Genomic DNA, 17306 nt, shown 5'->3' on the forward strand with positions numbered 1-17306 from the left:
CTTTTAAGAAGGCTTTGTAAAAGAAAGGGAATACCTTGTTCTCAGTGTTCTCACTGCACTGGATAAGCAGCAACAAGCTTAAGTTTAGATATGAAATATTCTGGAACAGGAAAAAAGAAATCTTCTAGTGTTAAGGAAAGCACTAGAGTAAATAATCTAAGCAGGTTCTGACTTTGCATATTATATATGACAGTTTAATTTCCAGCACCAAAATGAAACAGGATCTGCGTAAGTCCCCGCATACACAGGGTGTTGCACGTGAATCTCTGTTTGTCAGATGCAGGATGAGAGTGACCTTAAGGATGTGCTCTCCATCATCAACACACTCCCAACTATGGCTGCACAGCAGAAGGACCAAAGGGTAGTATTTGCTAGCTACAAAAGGGGAAGGGAAGAGGTAGTTTCTCACTGGGATAACTGCAGACTTGTGTGCCTTTGTGATTCCCATTTCTAAATCCCAAGTCCCAGCTTTAGCACCAAGTACCATGTTACCAGTTTCCGAAGTCCCTGAAATGGTCTTTTGTGTTTTTGCTCATAGACGCATACATTGTTCTCCTTACTGGGCCTCAGCCATGCCTATGTAACCAGTATGGGGAAGCTAAGGGGAGTACTGGCTTTGGAAGAGGTAAGTACAGATCCTGTCATCTCTTCCTCATCAACTGCAAATGTACTGTGGATCACTGCACATCCTTACAGGTGCTAGAGGATTCAGCTGGGAATGTATATAACTGTGATTGCTACATTTTCAATCCAGTGTTGAATTCTGAGTCAACCCTTTGGAAGCCATGTAGAGGAATGGATGACTGTATTTCAGAGGAGGCAGTTGTTTACAGGGATGTTAGATGGTTCATCCTTTTCATGAACATAGGGCTCTTAACTGGGTGGCTATTACTGTCTCTGAAAGTGGTGTGGAATTAGTTATTTACCGTGGAACGAAAAATTACACCACCGCTGTAAAAGATGATCTCCACAGGCCCCAGAGGTAGAGCTGTGACTCTCTCTATTTGTATTCCCCTTACCCTGGAGATAGATGAACTTCTGCTGGGTAGGGCTGGGTCAGCCTCCCTTTCATCCATTTTTTCTGAACTTTTTCTCTTCTCATAGCTCCAGAAGGCAATAGAAGGCTCCACACGCTCCGGAGTTCGCCTCCGCCCACCCCTTGCCAGCTTCCGCGATACCAACCGGACTTCCATCAGCAGTGAGAAGGTCAGTCAGGCCACTCAGATGTGGAGCCGGCAGGACAACTGCATGGTGGCAGCACAGCAAGGAGCGGACTTGGGCACAGAGAGCCCACTGCCCCCCTGCTCGCACTCCCCCCAGTCCTCACACTTGCACGAAGAGGGGGAAGTCCCGTGTTCCACTTACGCCACTGATACTGAGTTGGACGAGATGGAGTTGACAGGGCCAGTGGCTGAAAACATTTCAGACATCCTCAAGGATATAAGCCTACGCTCCACTGACCTGGATGAGGATGAAGATGAGGATGAGGATGTCCCCTTATAGCTGGTGTGAGGGGAGTAGTCCATCACACTCTTCAGTTGAGCCAGTCTTTTTGTGTTTGCTCCTCAAAGAGAAACTTTTGGATGTTCTTTGCAATCCCCACAGAGGATTGATTCAGCTGGCAGAAGGGGCATTAGACTGACCCTTTCTTCTGCTGTTTTCTTTCTCTGCAAAGACTGTTAGGCTGTTGGACTATACGGCTCTGTGCAGGAGTCAGATGTGGACTGCAAGGTGGCTAAGGGCAGGCTTATAATGCTTAGGCTTCTACCATGTCTACATAAGATGGCAGAAGGGATTGTAACAGGACATGAATACTGCTGGACACAGTCAGGATGCTCTGGCTCAATCTGCCTTGTGGAAAGTGGAAGAGGAGCAGCTCTTCTCATTCTCCATTGGTGTCATCCTTCCAGTCGCACCTGGCCTGCATGCACAACTGTAAACATGGCCAGACCTCCAGCCTAGAAGCATATTGCTGCTTCTGACTGCAATCGTGTCCATGCTGCTGCAGCTCCTTTTCACTAGTTCTTATCTTGCATCCCCCCCCCCAAACATTCCCATGTAGAACATTTTTCCTCTTCCTCAATTTTTACTCTGGGATTTTCCTGGATGGGGGTGCAATTAGGAGCTTCTCCTCTGTCCTTTAGCTGAGCCATGCCCTAAAAACAGATGGAAGGAAAATATTTGGTCTATGTCTCATGTCTTGAATTCAGCCAGGGCTCTAAGAAAAGCACTGGAAGGAAGGAGACCCTCTTTGTTTTCCCATCATCCCTGGAATTTTTAAATAGATTGGGAAAATCTTAAGAGGGAGCATCCTCAGTGTTGGAGGAAGAGGAGTAAAACAGCATGTATGCACCTACATTTCAAATACCTGTGTTTGTTGCTCTGAACCACTGTTCACAATTTTTACAAAGTTATAGTCTTAAAATACAAGAACTAGAAAAAAAAATTATGGAGTGCTAGCAGGCTGCCAAGAAATACAGCAGAGGGAGGCCACATTTTCTACACTTTGAAAACAGGTTTCTCTGAAAACTCCTGCTCTCTCTCCTGGTAATTCTACCCTGCCTACTTTCCGCATATTTCTGCATACCTCAGATCTGAGAATCTCACTTTTGTGAGCTCTCACTTTTGCCAGCTTGTCTCCATTGTGACTAACAGCAGAGATCTCAACCTTTGTCTGCAGCATCCCTCTCTATTCCTGTTCTAAATCTGGAGCAGATCTTGATCTGTATCTTGCAAAAAGATGTCTTGTCAGTTCGTGTCATGCATGCAAAACCTTAGCGTCCAAAGATAAGACGCTGCTTTCTTTAACCCACTGTCCTTGTGAGGTTTTCTCAGTAAATAGGCAAAATCAAATTCTGTGTATTCTGTAGCTTTCCTCTAACATTCTACATCTCTATCATATATTTGGCGTGTCATGGCACTTAAATGCAGTCCCAAGCAGCCTATTGGATGTGTTGCCTCTTATCAGCAATGGAAAAGAAATCCAGGCTCTGAGAATATGTTCTTGGGGGTATTCTCCTGGATGTTGGACCACATCCCCTTTCCTGATTAGTAAAGCATTATCTAACTTAGAGTGACCAGTTTCACCTTAATGGGTGGTTCTTCATAAGCTGTCTCAGGAGCAAGTGAAAAATATCATTACCTCTAACCCAGTCTCCCTAGGAAAATTCCTTCCTGGCTTTAATTCCAAGGCTTGACCTTGCACCATTTCCTCTCTGGTGATGCTCATGGGTGGGAGAGTCTGCGACAAGCTTAAAGTAGAGGGAAATCTCCCCAGCTAGTCTTTTGAAGAGGGAGAGATTAATTTTTGCTGTCTGGAATTCAGAGCCCACCAGCTCTGCATTGTCTTTCTTTGAGACGTGATCCCCCTCTATAAGCTAAGTGGGGACAGCCTTTCCCTGCCCAAGTGATCTTCAGTCCTCCGAGGGTCACCCTGTCCTTGTGAGAAGACAGTGGTGATCTGAGGGCAAGTCTCCTGCGCACACCAGCTGCCTGCCTCCACCAGAGGGTTGTGGCACATTTCTGGCTGCTAGGCATTAGCACACAGCGTCCCCACTACCTTTGTGTCACCTTCCCCTGCCTGCAGAGAAGAGGCAAAACAACTGCTATTTTTTCTCAGGGAACTGCGATAGTCCTTTAAATAAGCAGCAGAGAAAGGACATTCCTTTTAAAAACCCAGAAATGTGCGGTGAGTGGCAACACTCTGAGACCAAATCTGATCTGAGGGTCCACACACCTCAGGAAGGACAAGTTTCTCCAAGTCAGCCCCAGCCTTATTACCAGCAAGTACAGACTTAACATTTTGCAGCTTAGCCAAATGCTTGCACCAAGACAGATGAGACAAGGAGAAACTTTGAGGCTGGAGTCAATACATCTCCCCCTCCTCTCTCCTGAATACAGATATATGTTCTGCTCCAGTCCCACACTTCTCCTACGGTGTGTTACAGAAGAACTGGGATCTGACTGGCTGAGAAAGCAGATGGAGTCTAAATCAAAGCCAGAGAGTGTGTGAGTCATGACAGACAGATTGTGAGCTGGGGGAGATGAAGCTGGAACAAAAAAATGATACACATGGAGAGGCTTGGGGAGTTCAGACTAAGACACAAGCTAACCTGTAAAGTTTCTTGAGGTTTGTCACTTGAGAGTACAAAAGCACACACATGTGTGCACACACACCTCTCTCCATTCCTATTGCCTTTAGCTGTCCCAGAGGTAGCATGAGGAGCTGGACTGCTCTCTGTGGGTAAGCCGAAAAGTGGGTGTTACTGCTGCTCTTTGGAGGCATTACTCAAGATCCGTTCCAGGTATGCCCCCACCCTTGGAGGAGAAGCAGCATTCATCATCTGCACCATTTTCTCACCTGGGAAAAAGTATGCATACATGAATGTGTGTAGGGAGCCAGGAGGGGACAAAAAACATACTGCAAAGATGGTTTGTGATGGCTGAAGAAGTTTCCACTTCCATTTTACCAATAAAATCTTCACTGAGCTGATGCCAAGTACTTTAATAGCTGTAAAATGTGCAGTAAACTGACACTGGACCTTTGTCAAGGGAACTCTAAGCTTGCACCCTCTCAGGCAATCCCAGTATGCCCCCTCAAAGTTTAAACTTGAAACCTTTGCCAGGCAAAGAAAGTCATGCTGATCTGTCACTCTAAAACCTGCATCTCTCATCCCATCCAGGCAGCACAGACTTGGCTACCTACACACAAAAATAATTTTTTCCCCAACCCAAAATATCCCCCGAATTTGTATCATCAGCAGTGAGGCCCTCCCACTCAGCCAGAAAGTCAAATCTCAGATCTGCCCCCAAAAATCCAAGCACAAACCTTGAAAAACAAGAAGCTCTGAGGCTGCTTTGAATGACAGAAGCTTGCTTTTCTCCTAAATAGCATGTGCAGTTGCTTAGAATCATTGTTTTGGGCAGAGATTCATGTTACGCCAAGTTTGCCACTACCACTCAAAGCACTAAAATAGAGCTGGTCTTGTTCAGCATTTTCAACTCCAAGCACCTGCTGAACTGCATTTGGTACTCCACATTTAATAGTCTGAGAAGAACACGATAGTGAAACATCTCCATCAGAGCAGAAAACTTTGGGAAAACACCACCACCACCACCACCAACAAAAACCCTAAAAAAAATTCTTTGACTTTGTATCTTCAAGATAAATGTAGTTCTAATCTCAACTAATTGCCAGTTTACTGATACTCAGTTAATGAAGGCAAGAAGTTTATCTATTAAATTTAATCTAGCAAAAAGTTGAACTCTTCCTTTTACATGGCATTTAAATGTGAAAGCAGAAGTCTTGTTTTTAAACTCATCAATATAAAGAATTGAAAAAATACGGAAGACTTAAGGTTGACAAGAAAACAGATAGGACTTTGGGTAGTTATGACAAGACTAAGAGACTTGGTCATGGTTCGGATGAGGGGTGAAACACATGGAGATGGACTACCGGACAACAAGAAAAATTTGCCTGAACAATGTAACTTTTTTTGGTTGGCAAATTATTTCAGATTAAAAAAAAAAATAAAATCTAGTTTGCTAAACCTATGGACAAAACCAGTTACTACAAGCAGAAATAAAGGCAGGCAGAATCAAGAGTTCATAAAAAAATAACTCCCCCCCCCCCCCCCCCCCCAAGTTATGCAAACACTGTATAGAAGTGTGTGGTTTGTGGCCAAAGAGTACAAGACAGGGCAATAACCAGCTGAGCAAGTAAAGATCCCTTTTTGCCAAATTAGTCCAATCCCAGGAAGGGTATAATTAAAAACACACTATTAAAAATACTGTCATAGCAAGCACTAAGTTGTTCATGGCCACCTAAGCAAGGATCTGGGCACAGCTCTCATAACAATTTAATCAACACTGCAGACCAATAATTAATATTTCCGCACAAAAGCCATGCCTAAGCATTAGTATTCTCAAATAGAGAAAAACATTTTTTTATCTTAAGCCATGTGATGCAAATTTTTAAGGCTTTATTTGTGGTAGGCAAGCTTAAACTGGTCCTGACCATAAACCACAGGCTCTTGTTGTGTGCCCCCCCCCATACTGGACAGACAACCCCTGTGCACATGTATGCGCACACACACACACAAACATCACCTTTTTCAAGTCACAGGTGTGCTGTAGTAAATAGCTCTGCAATTGGGTTGCCTGTGCTTTGAGCCACATCCCCCCCTCCCTCAGCTTGCTGGAAGTCAGTAAGTCCTGATGCAGTCTCACAGCACTAAAGACACTACCGTGGACACTGCTGGGATTAGCGTGCTACCTAAACGAAGCCAGTCTCAACCAAACCTATTACTAGTTCAAGCATTGGCCTTTCAAATGAGCATTTGCTCACATCCCAGCAGTTTTGGTGTGCTGCTTGTGCAAGCATCTTGTGCTCTGTAGTAAAGCTAGTTACTGAAACGTATCTAACCAACTTAAGGATTGCACCTGATACGGAGGACAAAGTATGTTGAGGAAAAGTCCAGTAGCAAATTTAGAAAGGAAACAGAATGTAGAGAAATGTAAATGTGAATTGCCTGCTTTATATGAACAACAACAATCTAAAAGCTGCTAATGTCTGGCTATTTACTGAATAGCTACTTACTTTGAAGAACAGAAGGTAAAAATACAAGACCTACTAAGATATGTTCAGAATTAAGGTGACACAAACTCAAGTTAGAAGCTTCTCAGTTTTTCCACACAGAAACAAGTGCAAAAGACAGTAATGGAAGGTTTACGAGGCACATGTGCCAAAAAAAATTAATCTGCTTCCCCCCGGCTCAAACTTCTATAGTGCACTTAAGCAAATGGGCTGTGAAAAGAAATGGGAGCTTTGAGATGGTTGGATTATGACCAAATATGTCACCGAATCTTATGCTTAAATCAAATTTGCAGTTTCTCTGGCACAGAAGATACGAACTGTCTGAGGGACTGTATAGAAAATACCCTTGCAGCTGGCAAAGTGTGAAGCCAGTGAGGTGTGCAGCAAGAATGGTCTTATACCCTTTTTATTTACTGTTTGCATTAATGACTTGGAAGTAACATATGAGAGCTTGTAAGACAGTAACATGAGAGAAACATATGGTAGATTTGCCATCTAGTCTAAACAGAGAAATAAACAGAAAGTGGAGATCAGAGACTGGGGCAGATACCACAGAATGAGGTTCACGTTGGGGATAAGCGGCTAAATCGAGAGGAGATGTACTTAACTGAGGGATAAATTTAGACTGGTATAATGGTAAAAGAGTTCTGTTAGGTGAAGCACTCAGCAGCTGGACACCATCTTTGCAGTATAATGTCAAATTAAGAAAAAAAACTTTCCTATGCAGAGGTATGACTTCCAGGCCCAGGGAGTCAAGTCTTAAACATACGTGGCATAACTGATTTCATTTGACACACTACATTTCAAAAAAATAGTGACAATTTAGAGGCCATTTGGAAAAAATTAACCAGGAGCAAGTACTAGGGGACTGACTTACAGAATTGACAAAAACACACCCCAAAAACCTAAAGGAGTTAAGTATGTGTGTCTTATGTAAGTCACAATTAATTATATGAACATAATCATGCAGACATACATACCAGGGGGTGGGTGGCAATCTATTCAGTAGCAAAGGCAGGTAAACTGGAAGGAAGCAAATTAACTTCAGATAGAACACAGAAAGCAAAGCTCAGCTAAATAGCCCTGATTGATTGTCCTTAAGCAGGGCAAGTGACACTGCTTAGCCCCTGTAAGAACCACTGGAAAAGTGCAAGTTTCTTCACAAGAAAACAGGTATCTTTCATGGCTAGAACTTAAAATTCTCATATGGTAAACAAAGCACTATGGGATCTGGCCTAATGTCCTAAATCAGAAGCAGATGATACAACAATGTTGGAAGTGCAGAGATGCTGCTTTCCCTCTGGGTCAACCAATTCCCCAACCTGCTCTGAGGCCAGCAGGCTGAGAAGCACCTATTTTAAAACTGGAACGTGAACCCAGAGTCTTGCTACCCAGTGTCAGTGCCTTTTACAACCCCAGCACCAGACTCCTCTTTGTGTCCTGTCCTAACCTGCCGTTGTGAAACTTCTGTCCAACTCTGTACCAGATGTGTCTGCATGTCACCAGTATTGGGACAAAACTTATATGTATCATCTGGAAAATGCTGTTTCAGTGTAACAGGGAAACTGACTCTATGCTAAACTAGAGGATCCCGTCGATGTGATGCTGTCCATCATCAGGTCTGCCACAATGGCCTGGGATTTGTGTCATGGTAGCCACAGGCACACGTGCGATTTTAGCCCTGTATAGTCGAACATGTGATGTTCTTATCTTCTTAATGAGAAATAGTGTATCATATATTTCCTACTCTGGGATGCTTCTCCAAGCCACCATGGATCCTTTTCAACATCCTCCATCAGACTATCTCATTGAGACCCACCCCCTCTTCCTAGGATCCTCCTTCCTCAGACGCAACTCCCCTGGAACCAGTCCCACAGAAATAAAACACTTCCACCAGCCAGGACGGCAAGACCACATTCTGTTTAATAACAACTCCATAAAGGACTGTACATGCTATTTTGAGCTACCTCCCCTCCTTTACTGTGGTTGCTGCCACATACAGGCATGGAGGTGTATAGTGCCATATAGTTTCCTAAGTCTATATGTAGTGTGTGTACATGTATGTATGTGGTTGTACATGTATGTATTTATATATATCTTTGTAGAAGTGTTATCTCATAAGTCACATTATCAAAACATGCGAAGTATATCCAACAAAAATTTTCAGGCAAACATGTTTTGGAGCTGGAAGACCAAAGGCAAATCAGACTTATTAAGGGCTAGTGTGGGACAAGGTAAGGATGAAAGCTTTCAGTAGTGGGTCCCTTTCCCTTTTTGTTTTACTTCCATTCAGTACTTTCCCCCCAAACATCAATGCACCTCTGTAAACACTAGCTTGAAAGAACACATATAATCACCATGCAGCCTCCCCCCTAATGAAAATGTGTACAGGCTGGGGGAAGCTCTTTAAAATTGCTTGGCGGCAACCTCCGTTGTCCCATAAGCTTATGCTAAAGCAGTTTCAGATACTGAGAATACAACATTTGAAGACCCAAGCCTTTAGTTACTTTTAAACATGCTTCAGGAATCCATTCCGCATGCCACCCCTGAGACTCCCATCCACCACCCTTGTACCTCCCAAATCCTCAGTCTGTACCCTCCCATCTCTGAAAAGAGCTGGAACAAGAGAAATCCTGTTCCCTGTAAAATTACTTTTGAGTCCCAATTTTATAGTGTAGGGATTCCCAGAGACCTCCGATCATGCACAACATCCACAAATCAGAGAAGAAAAATTGAAGCCAAACAAGAATATATACCTGCAAAAGAGCTTTTGGCTTACTACATTGCTCACACATGCAGTATCTGAAAAGAAGGGAAGCCCACCTGTACTTGCCTCATGGGAACTTGGCAGAGCTCTGGAAGTGGGTTCTTAACCTTTTGACCTCCAACTCATGACTGGATTTCATGCCCAATGAAAATGAATCCAGAAGGCCAGTGAATCTAGACTAGATGCCTTTATCTTATTAGAAGTAAATCTTGGTGCATGATCTTGTCTCCATAATGGAGAAAAGCCTTTTTAGATGTTTTTGTCTTGCTAGCATGGACATTTGATCCCTTATGGGAAAGGAAAAACAAGACTAGGTTTCAGAGGGCATTTAAAATGTCCCCAGTCAAAGGAGATGAGGAAGATCCTCAGTAGCATTCTTTCCACAGAACACTGCAACCCCTCTCTTCCCAGAAGACAGCAGCTACTGCTCATCAGTAGTTAAGTCCTGCCCATGGCAGGGGGGGTTGGAACTAGATGATCTTTAAGGTCCCTTCCAACCCAAACCATTCTATGATTCTGTAATACCTGCACTGAGAACATCCTTGAACAAGTCTTTACAGTTTTGGTAAACATACTCTTTCTCAGAGAGTCACAGCCTGACTAAATTTTTCCTCTTCCAACAGTGTGTATCTGCACTGGAAAAATATATCACATTTATTTTCTTTTGCGCAGACCAACACTGACAATCATAGAGCTTCTCTTGATTTCCAAAGAAAAGATAACACTTTGTTCTGCCTATGCTGGGGAAAAAAGTCAGTGCAAGGATGTAAATTGGCCCTAATGTTCTAATGTCTTCCATGTCCATTTGTTAACATAATAATCATTTGTCTTCTTCCCTACCCCAGTCAATTAATGAACCTGGCTGTGCTGCTGAGAGAGCACAGTGTCCCCAACAGTCTTGCCCAGGCTCCATGACATGTTCTGAGCCAGAGAGACATTGGTCTGGCACAGATGTCCAGCTGTTCTCTTCTGCTCCTGTGCAGGTTCACTACCACTTAGCCTGGGAAAAGCCTATGGTACGAAAGAGGCACCTGACATTGACTTTACAGCTTGCATTCATATTCAAGACTGTGCTTTACTGACTGTAGGCCGTCCTACACATACATTTAGTTCTAATAGGCACTACTTTACTCACATTTTCCCTGTTTATTTTTCCCTTCCCTGAGCCATGGCATAGAAAACTTTCCCTGTCAGATTGCTACAGGGGAGGAGAACCAAAGAATCTTTCCTTTCTTTTCCTTTTTCTTTTGGAAAAAGCCGAAGAGTTAGTATAAGGGAAATGCCAGATTGTTTAGAGTTGTCTGAACAAGGAACATGGGAAATTCCATCTGGGAGAAATTAGAAGGAAGAGCTTAAACTATGCCAGCATTGCTCTGCTCTCTACAATATTTAGAGGTGGATTTATTTTAGTTTGTTTCTCCTTCTAGGCAATTACCAATACAACAGTTAAGGCAAACTGAGCTAAATTTAGATATTTTGGGTTTCCGGTGAGAAGAGAACTCACATTAACTTCATTTGGACAATGACTAAGTTCTTACTTGTTGTATTTCCTATGTGACTCCCCTGAAGAATTAAGCATATTGTGAACTGTTTTTCAAAGATGAGGAAAAAAGAAGCCAGTAAGGGCCCAAATTCAGGGAGGTCTCTTTCCTGTCACTCTGACTTACAGAAAGAAGTGTGGCTTGGACTAAGGAGTACCATAAGCTGCACCAATCCTGGAGCTACAGCTTGTGTAGCAATTCTACACCTGAGCCCATTCTGCCTGGAGTCTGCCATGAAGCTTCCTACCTGTGTCGTGCAAACATAAGATATCAAACTTTTCCTGATCTTTTCCCAAGCCTCTCTCTCAATGTCTTTCCCTCTCTGGCTAGATTTCTCCTTGCTATTGCACAGAGCACCCATAGTTGTCCACAAGCCCGTACTGTTGCACACTACTTGAACTCACCACCGTACCTCATACCTCTGTCAAATGAAGAGAACAGTTTCCTTTTCTCCAGGTCTCTTCTCTGGGCCTACAACTAAGATTTTTTAGTTGTTGTTGTTGTACACAGTACATCACGCACAGACTCTGCCTAGGTGTGAAGTGCCATTCTGGATCTCACACTAGATTGGAACGGGCTAAAAGATAGGGATAAACCTCACCTCCAACAGCTGTGCTTCACTCCTGCACAAGGCTCTGCCTCTTGCAATTACAGAAGACTTATCAGTATCTTTAGCTGCCATGGAGTCTAATCACTGAGCGCATACGAGATTCGTGCATGTTAATTTTATTAATTCCATGTGTATATCAAGTTACTCATCTCCTCCTGCCCGATTGCAAGGGTTTATCTCAAAGGAGCCTGTGGAAGAGCAGGGAAGAGTAAGGGAAATAACAGGGCATTAAATAACAACAAAGACCAAATGAGATAAGAGCATACTAGAAATTCTAGGGAAAACACTAGGGAAGGAAGGGGGGAAAATGTCCTCACTGGTACCTCAGCTGGCTTTAGTCTTCTCAGACAGATATTTCACAATCAGCTTAAGCCAATTTAAGTTGCAGACGCAACCAAAGAAATAGTCTTCAACATGACCATCCACACATTTCACCAGCCCTCAGTGATGCTTGCCTCACCAAGTGAAACAATACAAGGAGCTGATCCCACTGAAACCCTTATTTTGATAGGGGACAGGGTTAGTTTTCAATGGGGCCAGTTCCTGGGCAGCCAAATGACTGTTAGCACTGGTGCTTCTCAGGCAGTAGAAGCAAACAGCTGGTGGTGATGGAAGGGAGGAGGCATGACAGCTCCTTTTAGCAGCTTAGACTCGTCATGAGGATGCCATTTCAAAGTGCACTTTCCCAGCTTCCCTAACCTGATATAAAGGCCAGCTGCTGAGAATAGTGCTCTCTCTCCCCCTCTGCTCGTAGCTGTTCCTGCTTCACTTTTGTAGTAGGATAAAAGTGCAGTGGCTTGCTATGGGGTCAGCTGTGCATCAGCATCTGCACAAGGCTTGTGGGAGGTGAGCACAGTCAGGGCAGAGGGCTGCCTCCTCCACAGCAGCTCACCATTCGATCAGCTTAGAGGTATGGTTAAACTTAGAGGCATGGTTTTCTGCTGCAAGCCTATCATGAAAAGTGATGTTGAAGTTTTTAAGGGGGGAAAAGCAAGTCAGCAGCTTTCCAGAAGAAGATGATTTAGAGGCACAGTAACTGAAAGAAGCAGATTGACTTCTCCATTCCAGAGCCTGAGGTAATGGAGTTGAAGAGAACTCACAAGGCTCGTAAAGAAAGCTTAAGACTTATATTAAAAAAACCCTTATGAAATAGTGTAACTGATCAGATATGAGCAATCATGGGAAAAGGAACAAGAGAGAATTTTCTTGCAGTGGAATCTGAGATCTTTTTCAATTAGGGACACTTGTGTTTAAGCCTTCCTTCGTGTTCAGCTCAATGAGTTCCTGCTGAAGACAAAGGCTTGGGGGGAAAGATGGGAATCTTCTACCTCCGCTGCTTCAAGAAAATCCCAGATTTTTATGTAGTGCAGCTCTGCTTTACAAAGGGTTTGTGTAAATGAACAGTAGGGCTCAGTTTCTTAGTAACTGTAGATCAGGGATACTGAGCTTACCTTTCCTTCTTATTTTCAGCCTCACAGATTCAATTTGGGCTCTGAGTATTTGGCTGGACTCTCTCCAACTCATCCCTCCTCATCAGGATAAAGGAACTGCAGGCCAAATTTTGCTCACGGAGCACCTGTGCCTTCCATATGCTTGAATAGGTGTAGCTACATAATAACAGCTTTTCTGGGAAAGGTACAGTAGGTTCCAGGTCCCTCTCTCTGATATTGGATACACACAAGCAGCAGGCCTGTTACATAAGAAAAGGCCAGGTTATACAAACCATTTTCCATTTTCAAAGAGATTCAAACTGCCCTTCCAGTTCAGCTCAGGATGCTCACTCAGGTAGCAAGTGTGGATGGGCAGACCTGCTCTCTCCAGTCAAGCTCCTAGCAAATGTAGATACATTTCTCTTTTGGACTGTGGAGAGGTCATGGAAAACAGCCTTTTCCTCTTTCTTTTTTTTTTTTTTTCCCCCAGAAAAAGGCTGAAATTTTATTATTCACAGAAAGTCGAGACCTTTATGAAAAAAAAATTATAGAATTTAGCAAGCTTGAAAGGTTTTATAAAGAGTAGTGTTCAAACCAGTCTGAATCCACAGAGGATGAGGGTCTATCTACAGGATTCTAGAGATCAGGTTATGGAATTATACAGCAGGGTATAATTCTCTATGCCATTCCACAGAGATTAGAAAACTCTACAGATAGGTTTTCTCTTCCTATTGAACTCCATAGATTTTTCTATAAGGTCAATTTTTTTCACACTTTTTCCCACATAGATAATTTTCTGTCACTGCCTTGCATGGAGATAATGTACATCTTTTAGAAATCAGTCAGACAGCTTAGTAAATGTACCACATGTCCACATTAAAAGAAAAAGAAGCCCTGGACAAGTTAACCCGCTTGTCCCAATCCTGTAAACAACACAGAAGGATCATTAGAAGCTACTCAAAGTTACCGTAAACATCCAGATTGGTCCTGGAGAGGCACGTGGGAACAAAATGGTTTGGAGAAAAAAGCAACAAGCTACCCAAGTCTTCTCCCACAAAGGAACATACCCGACCATTTTTGTTTCCCTGAAGGCTTTTTAAAAAAGCAATAAGAAAAGGTTAACACTTACTCATTTGTCATCTGCTGAGGTGCCCTTGGCACTTGCCCCATCTCCCTGTTCTGGCTAGTGTGATTTCCTAGGCCCTGCTCCATGGCTAGGCCCAAAGCAGTTCAGGGCAATGAGCTAGCACTGGCCCTGCAGGAACTGTAGGAGATCATCTTTATTAAGCCCTCCTGCCCAGGGGAGGTTAGCACCTGAATGTGTAAACATCTTTAAAGAGATATTGAAAGGTCATCATTCAGGAGAAGAGCTACCTCCTTAGAGAGACGTAAGCAAGCCCAAGCAAATGGGTAAAAAAAGGTGGTCACAAAAACTTTTATCTCTTACCTACACCAAATTACCAGTCTTACTTAAATATCCCAAAGGTCTTTCCTTTAGAGGTGTAATGGAGAGGGAAGACAGATCCGCTTGAAGTGGACTTGGCTGGAAAGACTTGGGCGTTCATAGAGGAGACCCTCTTCATGCAGCTGCCTGTGTAAGTGGGAGAAAGCTGAGTGGGGTCAAGTTCTACCTGAGAGTCCCATTCGTACTTTTCATAATTCTTGGACATCATCTGCTTTGCTTGCCAGGAGCTGTCTGAACTCTGACACTTGGTAATATTACTTCAGTCACATTTTATTCTCTTCAGCCGTTCTTCCCTGCAAACATGCGGGGACTAAACCTGAATCAGGAAAGGAACATGTATCACTCTCCTGTCATCCAAAAAATACACCAAGCCTGAAGAGGAGGCGAAGAAGAGACAAATGTAGATGGAGTAGATATGAGTCAGAGTAAGTGAGAAAGAGTTGCCCCTGGAACAGTATGGCAGTGTCCAGGCAAATTCCTTTCTCTAGCTCATCAGATCTAGCATCTGATCTAAACCCATGCTTTGCTGATGCTTCCTTGCAAGAGGTGTTGCAATTAAAACTCAGCACTTGGGTCATCTCTGCTGGTTCTGTTCAGTCCTCCAGCAAAATTGATAGCCTTGTGCAATTTTTTCTTTTGCTTTTGCCCCTGTTTATTTTCTGGTGAGAGTGCAAAAGGAGACAGTTTTTTCAATTTCCTTTCAAAGCCCCTCCCCCTCCCAAAAGGAGGTCTGTAAAAACATGGCGAGGAATTGCAAGAGACCGAATTCCCCCTAGTCAATGAACCATATTTTTTTAACAAAAAAATATAGAACCCGTACAAATAGGGAAAACTCCTGAAATTAGCTTTCTCCACTCCTAGAAAAGAGATGGGAGGGAAAAACAGACAGACCAAGTACCGAGCATTATTTACATTGCTTGGGGGTAGGAAAACAAAAGAAGAAAATATAGGCAGGAGGAAGAAATAAATAGGAGGAGAAAACTCCCTCTCACCCCTCTTCCTCCAGCTACATTTGGCACTGCAGAAGGAGTGGCAGAAATGGGAAAGGTGCAGTATTTCTGTTAACTGATGACTGGAGTACAGGCCTTTCCCACTATTAACTGCTTTGTTAGGAACACTTACCCAGCAATATAAAAACGTTAAAAAAAGCAAAAACGGAAAACTCCAATGTAAACTGGATATCTGTCATCTCATAGCTGTACACACTGTTCCTGGTTCTGCTGCCTACTCTCTGGGCCTCCCCATACTGCTGGCAAGGGAAAAAACAGAAGGATACAGCAGCAGCACCAAGATGGACATGCTCTCAAGCCCCCTGCAAGAGTCAGCTTTTTATGACTGTCTCTGTAGCTGAAAATGTCCTTTCCACTGGCATCCAGTGCCCGATGCCAAAAGGACACACCACTCCTGCCAGCTCCTGGGAAGGTAGAAATGTCAGAGAGAAACAAAGAAATGAAAGATTTAGAAAGAGACCAAAGCATGAATATCTGAGAGCGGGGTTAGATTCGTATCTGCATCCATTCTTCCATGCCACAGCAGAGCCATGCCCACAGAGCCACACCATCTGTATTGCAGCACAGCCCGTCCCCACGGAGTGCAGCTTGTATCCATCGAGCCTACAATTTCATATCAAGGTGCTATTGAGGATCTGGTTACACAGCGAATCTTTCATCTCAGTACAGTCTGTATCAAATACAGCCTTATCCTCTGTATCAGCCACTATCACAATACAAGTGCAATCTATATTTGTAAAGCCATATCTTCATTTTAAACCAGTTTATATTCATATATTCTATCAAAGGGGACCATGTCCACAGAGCAACATCCATTCTGCCAAGATGGATTCTAGCCACATAGCCGCTCCCTATACCAAGCCTGTCTCATCAGCCACATCCCCAGTACCAGAAGAGTTTGTATCCACAGCCAAGACTTTGTATTAAAAAGATTAAGAAATGATTTACCAATCCAGATCTCTCCAAGCACCTCACATGTGTTGCCCTGAGCAACGAAAATCAAAAATACGTGTCCATGGTGGAGGGAAAGAAGAGGTCTTCATGTGTCAATCACTTTGAGATTTTCCTCTTGTTTAAAAAAATAATTAAATGTCAGGAATGGAAGGTGTGTCTGCTCAGAAGGACGGGGAGCTGGAGAGAAGAATCCCTGTAATTTCATTCCTTGCCACCCCTCTCTTTGTTCAGCAGTGACGAGAACTTCATAGAAAGCATCAGTTGTTTGTTTCTCCCTCTTCCTCATCAAAGGACTGCACCCCAGAGGAGGTGACGTCTGAGACTTTGCGGCTCAGTGCAGCGTGTTCCATCTCCTCTCGAGGAGACAGTGATTCCAGGTCCCGGCACACTGCATCATCCTCCTCTGGAGAGGGCTTCTTGTTTAGGAGAGGAGCCTTCTCCAGCCGCGGGTTCCCTTCATCCTCAATGTGGTCCTCCATGTACGTGCTGGACTCAGCCCCACTCCCACCCTGAGCAGTCTGCAGGGGCCACACGTGGACCAGCCCCGTGCTCTGGATGAAGTTCTGCTCCTGCCGCTGTTGCTGCAGCTGTTGCTGCTGCAGAAGGCTGCTCTGAATCAAAATGCTTTCCTGAAGGTTTGTCTGGGACTCATCAAAATTCTGGCCTAGGTAGGAGCCGGTTGCTGGGGAAGCGATGAGGGACTGGTCACTGGTATCCCAGGCATCGGATGAACCTAAGCAATACATGCCCTGCGAGACGTAGGAATGAGGCCAGCTATCATACTGCGTCTGGGCCATATGCTCTGCAAGTAAAGGAGGGAAACAACACACAGTTAGACACCTTCTCCAGGCCAAGCTGGCTCATTCAGATCGCTTGCGTGCCTGTGCGTGGCACTGCACTGCACAGGGTAGGTAAATCCTTTAGTGGGGAGGAG

General features: G+C 43.9%; 2 protein-coding genes across 17 annotated transcripts in view; one reads left to right on the forward strand and one right to left on the reverse strand.

Moving 5' to 3' along the window:
* CLCN1 (chloride voltage-gated channel 1) overlaps positions 1 to 4492 on the forward strand; it is a 42874-nt gene extending 38382 nt beyond the window's left edge. For all 4 annotated transcript variants that reach the window (XM_030020627.2, XM_030020628.2, XM_041124738.1 and 1 more), the window contains exons 22-23: positions 539 to 625; positions 1105 to 4492. In XM_030020627.2, the coding sequence (XP_029876487.1) occupies positions 539 to 625; positions 1105 to 1503 (486 nt within the window). In that variant the 3' untranslated portion in view covers positions 1504 to 4492. The remainder of the gene's footprint in view (positions 1 to 538; positions 626 to 1104) is intronic.
* Positions 4493 to 8500: 4008 nt separating this feature from the next.
* Positions 8501 to 17306, reverse strand: part of FAM131B (family with sequence similarity 131 member B) — a 34047-nt gene continuing 25241 nt past the window's right edge. For 6 of the 13 annotated variants that reach the window (XM_030020686.2, XM_030020682.2, XM_030020681.2 and 3 more), the window contains one exon: positions 8501 to 17174. In XM_030020686.2, coding sequence (XP_029876546.1) covers positions 16630 to 17174 — 545 coding nt within the window. In that variant the 3' untranslated portion in view covers positions 8501 to 16629. The remainder of the gene's footprint in view (positions 17175 to 17306) is intronic. The other 7 variants (XR_003924376.2, XR_003924373.2, XR_005932766.1 and 4 more) reach the window with 7 other exon arrangements.

The sequence above is a fragment of the Aquila chrysaetos genome, chromosome 7 (genome assembly GCF_900496995.4).
Source record: "Aquila chrysaetos chrysaetos chromosome 7, bAquChr1.4, whole genome shotgun sequence".
In the NCBI taxonomy this organism is placed as follows: Eukaryota; Metazoa; Chordata; class Aves; order Accipitriformes; family Accipitridae; genus Aquila; species Aquila chrysaetos.